Source organism: Salmo salar, unplaced genomic scaffold, assembly GCF_905237065.1.
Source record: "Salmo salar unplaced genomic scaffold, Ssal_v3.1, whole genome shotgun sequence".
Lineage (NCBI taxonomy): Eukaryota > Metazoa > Chordata > Actinopteri > Salmoniformes > Salmonidae > Salmo > Salmo salar.
Window position 1 is genome coordinate 62501 of NW_025548253.1, and position 16034 is coordinate 78534.

At 44.5% G+C, this 16034-nt stretch overlaps 1 protein-coding gene and 1 pseudogene across 3 annotated transcripts in view; one reads left to right on the top strand and one right to left on the bottom strand.

The window, feature by feature from the left end:
• LOC100195777 (ring finger protein 170) overlaps nucleotides 1–2954 on the bottom strand; it is a 9248-nt gene extending 6294 nt beyond the window's left edge. Inside the window, exons 1-3 of one of the 3 annotated variants that reach the window (XM_045712107.1) lie at nucleotides 2871–2907; nucleotides 2669–2723; nucleotides 15–181 (exon numbers count right to left, since the gene is read on the bottom strand). In XM_045712107.1, coding sequence (XP_045568063.1) covers nucleotides 15–157 — 143 coding nt within the window. In that variant the 5' untranslated portion in view covers nucleotides 158–181; nucleotides 2669–2723; nucleotides 2871–2907. 3 annotated transcript variants of the gene reach the window in all.
• A 213-nt stretch (nucleotides 2955–3167) lies between these two features.
• LOC106572403 (protein Hook homolog 3-like) overlaps nucleotides 3168–16034 on the top strand; it is a 73815-nt pseudogene continuing 60948 nt past the window's right edge.

Genomic DNA, 16034 nt, shown 5'->3' on the forward strand with positions numbered 1-16034 from the left:
TACAACAGGCCTACCTGCAGAGCAGAGTTACCAGTCCACACAAGAACGTGACACTGAGAACGACCACAAACAAGACAGGGTCGCTGACTCCTTCTATGAGTGAGTCTTCAACTTGCAGCAAATAGTCCACCTGCCCATGTCCATTGTTTTCATCCATGCCACTTAATCATATCCTAGAGAACTGGGTTAGAACAGAGAGAACATGTCGGTCACAAAGCCTAGCACTTATTCATGACTCAAATCTATGCCGTTATGCCATTGGACGTCTCCTTTAGCTTTCTGAGGGGAAATAAAGCCCCTTCTAAAACGCAAATATGCACCGCTCACACGCGATACAGTTTTGGAAACATTTGAAACTTTCTTATAAGTGAGATATTTTATCAAACACAAAATATATATACTTAGTGTAGGTAGGTTAGGAATGTTGCAGCCGGTTGTATTTTGAGAAAGAGAGGAAATAAGGAATAGTCCAATGGAAAAGCGAGCTCAAGGTGAGAGGATGACTCATTTCCGAGGTAGGTCGCAACTTTGCACAGCAAGTATCTTTTGTATTTGAAAAAGTTTCTTTCACTTACAGTACCAGTCAAAGGTTTTTTTTTTTTTTTACTATTTTCTAAAATTGTAGAATAGTGAAGACATCAAAACTGTGAAATAACACATATGGAATCATGTAGTAACTAAAAAAAAGAAGTGTTAAACAAATCAAAATATATTTTAGATTCTTCAAAGTAGCCACCCTTTGCTTTGATGACAGCTTTGCACACTTGGCATTTTCTCAACCAGCTTCACCAGGTAGTTACCTGGAATGCATTTCAATTTACAAGTTTGCCATGCATCAAATGTTAATTTGTGGAATTTCTTCCTTAATGCACTTGAGCAAATCAGCTGTGAAAAGGGTGGTATACAGAAGATAGCCCTATGTGGTAAAAGACCAAGTCCATATTATGGCAAGAACAGCTCAAATAAGGAAAGAGAAATGACAGTCCATCATTACTTTAAGACATGAAGGTTAGTCAATGCAGAACAATAAGAACTTAAAGTTTCCTCAAGTGCAGTTGCAAAAACCATCAAGTGCTCTGCTGAAACTGGCTCTCGTGAGGACCGTCACAGGAAAGCAGAGTTACCTCTGCTGCAGAGGATAAGTTCATGGGAGTTAACTGCACCTCAGATTGCAGCCTAAATAAATGCTTCAGAGTTCAAGTAACAGACACATATCAACATCAACTGCTCAGAGGAGACTGCATGAATCAGGCCTTCATGGTCGAACTGCTGCAAAGAAACCACTACTAAAGGACACCAATAAGAAGAAAAGACTCACTTGGGCCAAAAAACAAGCAATGGACAATAGACCGGTGGAAATCTGTCCTTTGGTCTGATGAGTCCAAATTGGAGATTTTTGGTTCCTACCGCCGTGTCTTTGTGAGACGCAGATTAGGTGAGGTGGTGCTTTGCTGGTGACACCGTCTGTGATTTATTTAGAATCCAAGGCACAGCATTCTGCAGCCATACGCCATCCCATCTGGTTTGCAATACGCCATCCCATCTGGTTTTTTTTTTTAACTTGGCAAGTCAGTTAAGAACAAATTCTTATTTACAAATGACAGCCTACCAGGGAACAGTGGGTTAACTGCCTTGTTCAGGGGCAGAACGGCAGATTTCTTACTTTGTCAGCTCGCGGATTCGATCCAGCAACCTTTCGGTTACTGGGACTATTAGCTTAGTGGGACTATGATTTGTTTTTCAACAGGACAATGACCCAACACACCTCCAGGCTGTGTAAGGGCTATTTGACCAAGAAGAAGAGTGATGGTGTGCTGCATCAGAAGACCTGGGCTCCACAATCACCCGACCTCAACCCAATTGAGATGGTTTGGGATGAGTTGGACCGCAGAGTGAAGGAAAAGCAGCCAACAAGTGCTCAGCATATGTGGGAGCTCCTTCAAGACTGTTGGAAAAGCATTCCAGGTGAAGCTGGTTGAGAGAATGCAAAGTGTGTGCAAAGCTGTCATCAAGTGAAATGGTGACTATTTAAACAATCTGAAATATATTGATTTGTTTAACACTTTTTTGGTTACTACATGATTCCATGTGTTATTTCATAGTTTTGATGTATTCACTACTATTCTACAATGTATAAAATAGTCAAAAGAAATAAACCCTTGAATGAATATGTGTGCCCAAACATTTGACTGGTACTGTATATGAAAGTGAAAATATGCATTATGCAGAAATAGCTCCGCCATTTCCTGGTTGCAAAGAAAATCTAGAAAATCTAAATAGTTCGCCTGTGACAAGCAAGACAGTGTAGAGAACCATTGTACCATTTAAAACACTGTTAAATAGCTTGTCCATTTAAAAATATATCTAATTGTATTTTTCAGCTGTTTGAAGCTGGTGTACAAAACCAAAAGTAAAAAGACCCAGAAAAGTAACGTGAACCATAGAAATAACACACACATATATAACATATATATAACTACCGCTTCTTAGACCTGCGTTCAACGAGAACGACTGATCAATAACTTATACATGTCGATATGAATTTGTTCTGGTCTGGTCACCCCCCCCCCCTAAATAAAATGACATATCGCTAGCGATGATGAATACATTTTGTAACCGGTGAATTAGAGTGGATATTGTAGTTAATTGATTTAACTGTGGTCCATACCTTCAGTTGAGAAGGGCTGATGTATCCACAACTACCACTCCCTATCTAAATGTATCTACAGAACACAAACCATACAACTCAGAGTTACATGTCAACGATATCTGTCGCTTAACTACAGCCAACGCGGACAATAAGACTGTAAATAGGGTAAAATACATCTGTTACAAGCTAAAAAAAATAAAATAAAAAATGAAAGTCTCACCCTAGTTATTAGAATTAGTTGCTCCACTTTCATGTTCTTACAGAGGGGTCCTTTATCTAGCCTACGTAGCCTTGGCGTCCCTAGTACTGCCTGCACTAAATTCAACACAAAATATTTATTCAAATGTTCATGGAATAAGTTATTTCATATTTATTTTAATTTGTATTATATATGTTTATGATTATTGAATGATTTGATAGGGATTCAGAATTTACAACCTTTAATAAAGATGGTTGATTTTATTCAGGCTCTGGACTTTGGTCCAACAGGGTGGCGTCTGTTTTCTCCCCCCCAGCTGGTTGGGAAAAACAAGCTTGACAGAAAGGAGATAGACCGGTAGATGTGTCTCAACATTACTGTTTACTGATTCAATAACCTTTTATATTCGACGCTGTATGTTATTTATATAAGTGAAAAAGGACGGTGGGACCGTATCTGTCCTGTCGGGGAAACTGAAGTGTTTTTTTACGTGGAATAATTCCTCGTTTTGGTTATCTAGTTGATCAGACGTGTTGGTCTTGTTGATTTCATCTCGCCCAGCTGGCTCGTCTAGTCATTTTCTAGTCATTTTCCGATAAAAGAAAAAGCGATCGGATTAATTGAACTACAGTACGATGACTACCTTGAATTCTGTGGATCGAGTTGAACTGTGCGACAGCCTTTTGACATGGGTACGTGTATATATACAAAACAAAAACATTTTTTATTATCTTAGTCGCCGATAATGATTCAACTCTGATTTGATGAACAATTGTGAGACGAAATGTAGCTAGTTAGCTTGTTAGCTTGAGTTGGCTGCCAAACACAGCCGTCTAGCGCAGCCAAACCGAGTTATCCAGGAGCCCCAGGTGGGTTTCCAGCCGGTCCCTTGGGTTCCCGGTTGATGATGGTATTACGGACAGATGGCTCCATGTGAACTACAATATATATTTTACAATAATAGTTAATAATCAACGCTTTGCGATATGTTTTTTTTTTTAGAAACATAAATCCTTCTACGTTCACATTAAATTAAAAAATAATTTCACAATGCAAAAAATACACTTACTGTACACTGTTTTTTTGTTTTGTTATAAAACCGGGATTAAACACAGTTGCAGCCGATAGTTTTCTTCCATTAAAACACTTTTCTGGCGTACTTCCTTTCGGTTACACACAGGTTGTTGTTCGGAGACTCAGTTAACTAATTAGCACAGTATTCACCTCTGTCTTCCGTAAACAAGCGTTGTAACATATAGGTTGGTGATGCTATCAGGGATCCTTGGGACGTCCCTAACCTTAACCCTAAACCTTAACCCTAACCATAATCCTTACCCTAACCACAATCCTTACCCTAACCACAATCCTTACCCTAACCACAAACCTTACCCTAACCACAAACCTTACCCTAACCACAAACCTTACCCTAACCACAAACCTTACCCTAACCACAAACCTTACCTTAACCCTAACCATAACCATAATCCTTAACTCTAACCTTAGTGGCACTCCAGTCTCCTTTTCACCTCATGTAACCATCGACATTAAAACCAGTGCTAGCGTTTAGGGCTGGTTGGTATACCGTATTTTATGATATACCGGTATTGATGCACTGGACCGGTTTGACCTAATATAATGGTATTTGAATGATTTGCTTTGTTAAAGGTGATACGCCTTGTGTATCACCGTCCAATAGCTATAGTTTACTACGCTACTTAAGTCATCTCATCTCTCTTGAGTCACTCAAGGTGAGCATTTGTTGTTCCCGGACCAGGAGTCTGTAGTGTTCAGTCTGCATGTTCAATGCAACACATGCTGTTACTATGTTGATGTCAACGATGCTGTATTCACTTTGCTTCTTAATATAAATCCACTAGTGTTCTGTAATTATACTATTCGTTTGTGTTTCTTACATCTGCAAACAGCTAGTTTTGTCTTTTCTTAGCAAGTTGTGCCTAAATCTTGTTAGCCGCTAATGCTAATCGCTAGATAAAGAAATGTTCTCTCACTGTCAACTGTGTTTATTTTCAGCAAACTTAACATGTGGAAATATTTGTATGAACATAACAAGATTCAACAACTGAGACATAAACTGAACAAGTTCCACAGACATGTGACTAACAGAAATTGAATAATGTGTCCCTGAACAAAGGGGGGGGGGGGGGTCAAAATCAAAAGTAACAGTCAGTATCTGGTGTGGCCACCAGCTGCATTAAGTACTGCAGTGCATCTCCTCCTCATGAACTGCACCAGATTTGCCAGTTCTTGCTGTGAGATGTTACCCCACTCTTCCACCAAGACACCTGCAAGTTCCCAGACATTTCTGGGGGGGAATGGCCCTAGCCCTCACCCTCCGATCCAACAGGTCCCAGACGTGCTCAATGGGATTGAGATCCGGGCTCTTCGCTGGCCATGGCAGAACACTGACATTCCGGTCTTGCAGGAAATCACACACAGAACGAGCAGTATGGCTGGTGGCATTGTCATGCTGGAGGGTCAAGTCAGGATGAGCCTGCAGGAAGGGTACCACATGAGGGAGGAGGATGTCTTCCCTGTAACGCACAGCGTTGAGATTGCCTGCAATGACAACAAGCTCAGTCCGATGATGCTGTGACACACCGCCCCAGACCATGACGGACCCTGCACCTCCAAATCGATCCCGCTCCAGAGTACAGGCCTCGGTGTAACGCTCATTCCTTCGACAATAAACGCGAATCCGACCATCATCCCAGGTGAGACACTTTATGCCAGTCGAGCGACGGTGGGTTTGTGCCCATAGGCGACGTTGTTGCCGGTGATGTCTGGTGAGGACCTGCCTTACAACAGGCCTACAAGCCCTCAGTCCAGCCTCTCTCAGCCTATTGCGGACAGTCTGAGCACTGATGGAGGGATTGTGCGTTCCTGGTGTAACTCGGACAGTTGTTGTTGCCATCCTGTACCTGTCCCGCAGGTGTGATGTTCGGATGTACCGATCCTGTGCAGGTGTTGTTACACGTGGTCTGCCACTGCGAGGATGATTAACTGTCCGTCCTGTCTCCCTGTAGCACTGTCTTAGGCGTCTCACAGTACGGATATTGCAATTTATTGCCCTGGCCACATCTGCAGTCCTCATGCCTCCTTGCAGCATGCCTAAGGCACGTTCACACAGATGAGCAGGGACCCTGGGCATCTTTCTTTTGGTGTTTTTCAGAGTCAGTAGAAAGGCCTCTTTACTGTCCTAAGTTTTCATAACAGTGACCTTAATTGCCTACCGTCTGTAAGCTGTTAGTGTCTTAACGACCGTTCCACAGGTGCATGTTCATGAATTGTTTATGGTTCATTGAACAAACATGGGAAAACGGTGATTAAACCCTTTACAATGAAGATCTGTGAAGTTATTTGTATATTTACAAATTATTTTAGAAAGACAGGGTCCTGGAAAAGGGACGTTTCTTCTTTTGCTGAGTTTAGTTAATAAATGTACTGAGTCAGAGCAAGTGTAATTAGCTATACAGCCTGGTAACACCAGTGATGGTGTAAACCTAAATCAGCATGTTTGTGCAACAGTATCTTCTAAATCAAAGAAATATGTGAAGCAATAATATGTTAGCTTGGAAACACTTATAAACACTTTGGTTCCTACCCTGTCACAATAACCCCTCCTTGGCATTTTCATTCGTTGTCATGTCCAACAGTGTATTCAAAGTGCCCGCTATTATATTCTAACTATAGAATTACAATAATCGTTCTATTTCCATGATTCCAACAGTTCACCCAAAGTGTTTTTCTCTAAATCGCAGGTAAAATTGCGATTTGTAAAATGTGGTTAAAAAGTAGGACTAGATGGTGTGCAGGCCTACGTGGCAAAAGATCTCAAATGAGTGCAGGAAATGCAGCAATTAATGAGAATGCTGAAGATTATTTTGGGTTGAATTGAACAGCATAAAACAAATCAGAATGGAGAAAGACCCATTTTGAAATCTCTTAGAATGTATGTGTTTCCACCCTAGGCTTACGCAGTACTCAAAGGAAATGTAGAACTTTTAGTATTCAATAACATAAAATACCATCCAATTTGTTTTAAATACTATGATTTAATATTTTGGCCATATCGACCCGCCCCAAATAGCACTGACGTCATCCACTGTATTCCTATGGAAAACTGGTGCTTGCTTTCTAGACAAGTGGTGGTGCTTTCTAGACAAGTGGTGGTGCTTTCTAGACAAGTGGTGGTGCTTTCTAGACAAGTGGTGGTGCTTTCTAGACAAGTGGTGGTGGTGCTTGCTTTCTAGACAAGTGGTGGTGCTTGCTTTCTAGACAAGTGGTGGTGCTTGCTTTCTAGACAAGTGGTGGTGCTTGCTTTCTAGACAACTGGTGGTGCTTGCTTTCTAGACAACTGGTGGTGCTTGCTTTCTAGACAACTGGTGGTGCTTGCTTTCTAGACAAGTGGTGGTGCTTGCTTTCTAGACAAGTGGTGGTGCTTGCTTTCTAGACAAGTGGTGGTGCTTGCTTTCTAGACAACTGGTGGTGCTTGCTTTCTAGACAGCTGGTGGTGCTTTCTAGACAGCTGGTGGTGCTTTCTAGACAACTGGTGGTGACAGCTGGTGGTGCTTTCTAGACAGCTGGTGGTGCTTTCCAAGAGAAGCTAACCACTTAGCTAGCTAGATAACTAGCTACTAAATGAGCAAACCAAATGCAACATTTAGCACATTGTAGACAGGTAACTTAATAGTAAGATATCTAGCTGGCAAACATTGAGTTGTGAATTCCATACTGTAACTAGATTCATTGGTCCGTGCTGCACAACAGTGAGTGACTCACAAGGCTCTGGTTTCTCTGGTTGTGTGCTAGTAAACAAACACCACGTGACTGGGATCTTACCTGTGAGCTTAATGTGACAGGTGAAATGAAGAATGCAATCTGCTTTATCTCCTAACGTTATTGCACACGTTGAGTGAAGGTATTTACTGAAAAGTAGCTACAAATATTCAAATGTATTTAAAAAAAAAAAAAACCCTTGAAAGAAATCGTTTTTGACGGTATCTATTTCCATACCACCAGAAACAGATGTTTGAAATAGTCTCCTTGAGTCCCCAGGGGCTTTCGGGGTTATTTTTCTACACTGACATTTTTTTTGTTTTAAAGATTAGAAGATGAATTAGGATTTAACCCGTCGGAGTTGGTTTTATTCCATAAGAAGCTCGATGGACCTTGTACCAGTTCATGTTTCTTGGAGTGGACATTTGTTTATGAGGTGGTGGTGGGATCCAGCTCTCTGCTTCTGCTTGTACACAGAGCTCAGCCTTCACAGAATCACAGGCAGGGTAGGGTTTCCGAACTAGCCTGTGAGGGCTACATTTAAAACCCGGCAGTAACTTTGTCCAACATGTACTGTGGTGGGTCTTCTAGCCAGGCCGGCTGGCGATCACCCATCGCCTCTATGCTACTCCGCAGAGGCCGTTATGTATTCAAGTACACAATATTGTTACGCTAATCGCTGACCACCAAAACATAAGCAGCAAATTATCTTCTTATTACATAAAACGATTACAGTTCATAAGCTGGTTTAGTTCAGTAGTATTTATTTGCCAAAGTCATCTGAATTTCATTCAGTAGCTGTAGTAGGTATGAAAGTGGCAGTTTGAGTTTGACATTTTAGTTAATTGCTCTCCCTCCTCACACAAAGCCATTTCATAAGTAGCAGTAGAGTGAGAGATGTGACGTGTGGGGACAGCCTAGCTAATGGCCTTGACGATGGTCACGTCTGACAGATTAGGGTTACGCCCTACCATATCTCATTAGCACATCATCTGCGCAGTACACACATGAAATGTTTAAACGTTAGCCCATTCTCTTTCTGATCTGTATACTGTATCTTCCTCTAACTGCAATTTGATGCAACCTTTCTTGGTGTAAAATCACCTTGATTGCTTTGAAAAGGGCGGCCTAATCAAAAAACGGTAGCCTTTTTCAAGCCTGTCTAATTGTCACAGGAAGGTAGTGGTAAAATTACACCCCGTGCTCTGTGACTTGCATGAAAACGACCAGAGAAGGATGCTGAGTATTTGTCTAAATGTCTGCAGGTATTTTCTTCTCCAATTTAAATGGCCAATATTACAGTGAACCTTCCTACATTTCCAAGCCTGGAGCACCAGCCTGCAGTGAAGACCCTGCTGTGACTCTGATCAGGGTTGCAGCAGTAGGCCTCTACTCTGATCGGGGTTGCAGCAGTAGGCCTCTACTCAGATCGGGGTTGCAGCAGTAGGCCTCTACTCTGATCAGGGTTGCAGCAGTAGGCCTCTACTCTGATCAGGGTTTCAGCAGTAGGCCTCTACTCTGATCGGGGTTGCAGCAGTAGGCCTCTACTCTGATCGGGGTTGCAGCAGTAGGCCTCTACTCTGATCGGGGTTGCAGCAGTAGGCCTCTACTCAGATCGGGGTTGCAGCAGTAGGCCTCTACTCTGATCGGGGTTGCAGCAGTAGGCCTCTACTCAGATCGGGGTTGCAGCAGTAGGCCTCTACTCTGATCCGGGTTGCAGCAGTAGGCCTCTACTCTGATCAGGGTTGCAGCAGTAGGCCTCTACTCTGATCGGGGTTGCAGCAGTAGATCTCTACTCTGATCGGGGTTGCAGCAGTAGGCCTCTACTCTGATCGGGGTTGCAGCAGTAGGCCTCTACTCTGATCGGGGTTGCAGCAGTAGGCCTCTACTCTGATCGGGGTTGCAGCAGTAGGCCTCTACTCTGATCGGGGTTGCAGCAGTAGGCCTCTACTCTGATCGGGGTTGCAGCAGTAGGCCTCTACTCTGATCCGGGTTGCAGCAGTAGGCCTCTACTCTGATCCGGGTTGCAGCAGTAGGCCTCTACTCTGATCCGGGTTGCAGCAGTAGGCCTCTACTCTGATCGGGGTTGCAGCAGTAGGCCTCTACTCTGATCGGGGTTGCAGCAGTAGGCCTCTACTCTGATCGGGGTTGCAGCAGTAGGCCTCTACTCTGATCGGGGTTGCAGCAGTAGGCCTCTACTCTGATCGGGGTTGCAGCAGTAGGCCTCTACTCTGATCGGGGTTGCAGCAGTAGGCCTCTACTCTGATCGGGGTTGCAGCAGTAGGCCTCTACTCTGATCGGGGTTGCAGCAGTAGGCCTCTACTCTGATCGGGGTTGCAGCAGTAGGCCTCTACTCTGATCGGGGTTGCAGCAGTAGGCCTCTACTCTGATCGGGGTTGCAGCAGTAGGCCTCTACTCTGATCGGGGTTGCAGCAGTAGGCCTCTACTCTGATCGGGGTTGCAGCAGTAGGCCTCTACTCTGATCGGGGTTGCAGCAGTAGGCCTCTACTCTGATCGGGGTTGCAGCAGTAGGCCTCTACTCTGATCGGGGTTGCAGCAGTAGGCCTCTACTCTGATCGGGGTTGCAGCAGTAGGCCTCTACTCTGATCGGGGTTGCAGCAGTAGGCCTCTACTCTGATCGGGGTTGCAGCAGTAGGCCTCTACTCTGATCGGGGTTGCAGCAGTAGGCCTCTACTCTGATCGGGGTTGCAGCAGTAGGCCTCTACTCTGATCGGGGTTGCAGCAGTAGGCCTCTATTCTGATCGGGGTTGCAGCAGTAGACCTCTATTCTGATCAGGGTTGCAGCAGTAGACCTCTATTCTGATCAGGGTTGCAGCAGTAGACCTCTATTCTGATCAGGGTTGCAGCAGTAGACCTCTATTCTGATCAGGGTTGCAGCAGCAGGCGTACTCTGTCACTCAGACATGCCACTAACACATCCTTGGTGGTGAGGTAAGTCTGTAGACTATTTATAGCTCTTAATTTCACTTTAGCGTGCCTGTACAGCATGATTCATAACACCTAGTGAAATACGCTCGGTATTTTAATGCGAAACAGCCTAAACATAGCCTATAACATGAATTATTATCCTGAAAGGCTAACCTACCCTTTTACTAGGTAATACTAATAATGTATTTAGTTTATATAGTCCTTTTCATTATACAGATCATCTCAAAAACACTAAAAATGGACACAAATACATGTAGTTCTTGGCCCCAAAAGGGTCTCGTGAAGGTCAGTCATGTAGGAAATAATCTCCCCGTTGGAGACATTCAGTTCAGGACGGAGGTGAGTCTGTCTTCATGTCTGTAATTACGGCATTGACCATGTCACCATCCATCTCTCCTCTGCTGACTTCAGACCGTTTATTTAGAGTGACAACACTGCTGGGTCTATTATTAACATGTTATCAACATAGAGAGAGGTCATCCCTGGAGTGGATAATTATTAACATGTTATCAACATAGAGAGAGAGGTCATCCCTGGAGTGGATAATTATTAACATGTTATCAACATAGAGAGAGAGGTCATCCCTGGAGTGGATAATTATTAACATGTTATCAACATAGAGAGAGAGGTCATCCCTGGAGTGGATAATTATTAACATGTTATCAACATAGAGAGAGAGGTCATCCCTGGAGTGGATAATTATTAACATGTTATCAACATAGAGAGAGAGGTCATCCCTGGAGTGGATAATTATTAACATGTTATCAACATAGAGAGAGAGGTCATCCCTGGAGTGGATAATTATTAACATGTTATCAACATAGAGAGAGAGGTCATCCCTGGAGTGGATAATTATTAACATGTTATCAACATAGAGAGAGAGGTCATCCCTGGAGTGGATAATTATTAACATGTTATCAACATAGAGAGAGAGGTCATCCCTGGAGTGGAATTATTAACATGTTATCAACATATAGAGAGAGGTCATCCCTGGAGTGGATAATTATTAACATGTTATCAACATAGAGAGAGAGAGAGGTCATCCCTGGAGTGGATAATTATTAACATGTTATCAACATAGAGAGAGAGGTCATCCCTGGAGTGGATAATTATTAACATGTTATCAACATAGAGAGAGGTCATCCCTGGAGTGGATAATTATTAACATGTTATCAACATAGAGAGAGGTCATCCCTGGAGTGGATAATTATTAACTTGTTATCAACATAGAGAGAGGTCATCCCTGGAGTGGATAATTATTAACATGTTATCAACATAGAGAGAGGTCATCCCTGGAGTGGATAATTATTAACATGTTATCAACATGAGAGAGAGAGAGGTCATCCCTGGAGTGGATAATTATTAACATGTTATCAACATAGAGAGAGGGTCATCCCTGGAGTGGATAATTATTAACATGTTATCAACATAGAGAGAGGTCATCCCTGGAGTGGAATTATTAACATGTTATCAACATAGAGAGAGGTCATCCCTGGAGTGGATAATTATTAACATGTTATCAACATAGAGAGAGGTCATCCCTGGAGTGGATAATTATTAACATGTTATCAACATAGAAAGAGAGGTCATCCCTGGAGTGGATAATTATTAACATGTTATCAACATAGAGAGAGAGAGGTCATCCCTGGAGTGGATAATTATTAACATGTTATCAACATAGAGAGAGAGAGAGAGGTCATCCCTGGAGTGGATAATTATTAACATGTTATCAACATAGAGAGAGAGGTCATCCCTGGAGTGGATAATTATTAACATGTTATCAACATAGAGAGAGAGAGAGGTCATCCCTGGAGTGGATAATTATTAACATGTTATCAACATAGAGAGAGAGGTCATCCCTGGAGTGGATAATTATTAACATGTTATCAACATAGAGAGAGGTCATCCCTGGAGTGGATAATTATTAACATGTTATCAACATAGAGAGAGAGAGAGGTCATCCCTGGAGTGGATAATTATTAACATGTTATCAACATAGAGAGAGAGAGAGGTCATCCCTGGAGTGGATATTTATTAACATGTTATCAACATAGAGAGAGGTCATCCCTGGAGTGGATAATTATTAACTTGTTATCAACATAGAGAGAGGTCATCCCTGGAGTGGATAATTATTAACATGTTATCAACATAGAGAGAGGTCATCCCTGGAGTGGATAATTATTAACATGTTATCAACATAGAGAGAGAGAGGTCATCCCTGGAGTGGATAATTATTAACATGTTATCAACATAGAGAGAGAGGTCATCCCTGGAGTGGATAATTATTAACATGTTATCAACATAGAGAGAGGTCATCCCTGGAGTGGAATTATTAACATGTTATCAACATAGAGAGAGGTCATCCCTGGAGTGGATAATTATTAACATGTTATCAACATAGAGAGAGGTCATCCCTGGAGTGGATAATTATTAACATGTTATCAACATAGAGAGAGAGGTCATCCCTGGAGTGGATAATTATTAACATGTTATCAACATAGAGAGAGGTCATCCCTGGAGTGGATAATTATTAACATGTTATCAACATAGAGAGAGAGGTCATCCCTGGAGTGGATAATTATTAACATGTTATCAACATAGAGAGAGAGGTCATCCCTGGAGTGGATAATTATTAACATGTTATCAACATAGAGAGAGAGGTCATCCCTGGAGTGGATAATTATTAACATGTTATCAACATAGAGAGAGAGGTCATCCCTGGAGTGGATAATTATTAACATGTTATCAACATATAGAGAGAGGTCATCCCTGGAGTGGATAATTATTAACATGTTATCAACATAGAGAGAGAGGTCATCCCTGGAGTGGAATTATTAACATGTTATCAACATATAGAGAGAGGTCATCCCTGGAGTGGATAATTATTAACATGTTATCAACATAGAGAGAGAGAGAGGTCATCCCTGGAGTGGATAATTATTAACATGTTATCAACATAGAGAGAGAGAGAGGTCATCCCTGGAGTGGATATTTATTAACATGTTATCAACATAGAGAGAGGTCATCCCTGGAGTGGATAATTATTAACTTGTTATCAACATAGAGAGAGGTCATCCCTGGAGTGGATAATTATTAACATGTTATCAACATAGAGAGAGGTCATCCCTGGAGTGGATAATTATTAACATGTTATCAACATAGAGAGAGAGAGAGGTCATCCCTGGAGTGGATATTTATTAACATGTTATCAACATAGAGAGAGAGAGAGAGAGGTCATCCCTGGAGTGGATAATTATTAACATGTTATCAACATAGAGAGAGAGAGAGAGGTCATCCCTGGAGTGGACAAAAGTGCTCGGTCATTTACTAATTTCCTGCAAAGTCACAAAAACGTACAAGTGAAAGACAGAGCCTCAAGGCTCAACCTAATCGTTGTAGAGCTCCGCTCCATTTTTCCAAGAAGAAGTTAAGAATGTACAGCGGCCATGTTTTGTGACTCTGTGAAGAATGAATAGGGGAGGTGGCTTGGTGTCAAGTAATGATGAACGCAATTTTAAGGTGGGTGGGTATCTCTGTAATATTTCACAGCAGGAAATGATTGTTTTTTTCTGATTTGTCCTTGTTCGTCTAGATCCAGACGTTTGGATTGGAGGCACCGTGCAAAACAGTGGAAGATCTAACCAGTGGGATCGTCATGGCCCATGCACTACAGAAGATGTGAGTGTCAGCGGTTCTATTTTTGTATTGTTTGTTTACTTTTTAACTTCTGGAAATTCTGTTTTTGTTTAACCATCAAACCAACCTTTTAGTAGGCGTTGTGGCTGGGCGTTGTGGCTAGGCGTTGTGGCTAGGGGTTGTGGCTAGGCCTGGTGGCTAGGCCTGGTGGCTAGGCCTGGTGGCTAGGGGTTGTGGCTAGGGGTTGTGGCTAGGCCTGGTGGCTAGGCCTGGTGGCTAGGGGTTGTGGCTAGGGGTTGTGGCTAGGGGTTGTGGCTAGGGGTTGTGGCTAGGGGTTGTGGCTAGGCCTGGTGGCTAGGCCTGGTGGCTAGGGGTTGTGGCTAGGGGTTGTGGCTAGGCCTGGTGGCTAGGGGTTGTGGCTAGGCCTGGTAGCTAGGCGTTGTGGCTAGGCCTGGTGGCTAGGCGTTGTGGCTAGGCCTGGTGGCTAGGCGTTGTGGCTAGGTGTTGTGGCTAGGCCTGGTAGCTAGGCCTGGTGGCTAGGCCTGGTGGCTAGGCGTTGTGGCTAGGGGTTGTGGCTAGGCGTTGTGGCTAGGCGTTGTGGCTAGGCGTTGTGGCTAGGCCTGGTGGCTAGGGGTTGTGGCTAGGCCTGGTGGCTAGGGGTTGTGGCTAGTGGTTGTGGCTAGGCCTGGTGGCTAGGCCTGGTGGCTAGGCGTTGTGGCTAGGCCTGGTGGCTAGGGGTTGTGGCTAGGCCTGGTGGCTAGGGGTTGTGGCTAGGGGTTGTGGCTAGGGGTTGTGGCTAGGCGTTGTGGCTAGGCGTTGTGGCTAGGCCTGGTGGCTAGGGGTTGTGGCTAGGCCTGGTGGCTAGGGGTTGTGGCTAGGCCTGGTGGCTAGGCCTGGTGGCTAGGCGTTGTGGCTAGGCCTGGTGGCTAGGCCTGGTGGCTAGGCGTTGTGGCTAGGGGTTGTGGCTAGGCCTGGTGGCTAGGGGTTGTGGCTAGTGGTTGTGGCTAGGGGTTGTGGCTAGGCCTGGTGGCTAGGGGTTGTGCCTAGGCCTGGTGGCTAGGGGTTGTGGCTAGGCCTGGTGGCTAGAGGTTGTGGCTAGGCCTGGTGGCTAGGCCTGGTGGCTAGGGGTTGTGGCTAGGCCTGGTGGCTAGGCGTTGTGGCTAGGCGTTGTGGCTAGGCCTGGTGGCTAGGCCTGGTGGCTAGGGGTTGTGGCTAGGGGTTGTGGCTAGGCCTGGTGGCTAGGGGTTGTGGCTAGGCCTGGTGGCTAGGGGTTGTGGCTAGGCCTGGTGGCTAGGCCTGGTGGCTAGGCGTTGTGGCTAGGCGTTGTGGCTAGGGGTTGTGGCTAGGGGTTGTGGCTAGAGGTTGTGGCTAGGCCTGGTGGCTAGGGGTTGTGGCTAGGCCTGGTGGCTAGGGGTTGTGGCTAGGCCTGGTGGCTAGGGGTTGTGGCTAGGCCTGGTGGCTAGGGGTTGTGGCTAGCCCTGGTGGCTAGGGGTTGTGGCTAGGCCTGGTGGCTAGGGGTTGTGGCTAGGCCTGGTGGCTAGGGGTTGTGGCTAGGCCTGGTGGCTAGGCGTTGTGGCTAGGCCTGGTGGCTAGGCCTGGTGGCTAGGCCTGGTGGCTAGGCCTGGTGGCTAGGCCTTTTGGCTAGGGGTTGTGGCTAGGCCTGGTGGCTCGGGGTTGTGGTTAGGGGTTGTGACTAGGGGTTGTGGCTAGGCCTGGTGGCTAGGGGTTGTGGCTAGGCCTGGTGGCTAGGGGTTGTGGCTAGGCCTGGTGGCTAGGGGTTGTGGCTAGGGGTTGTGGCTAGGC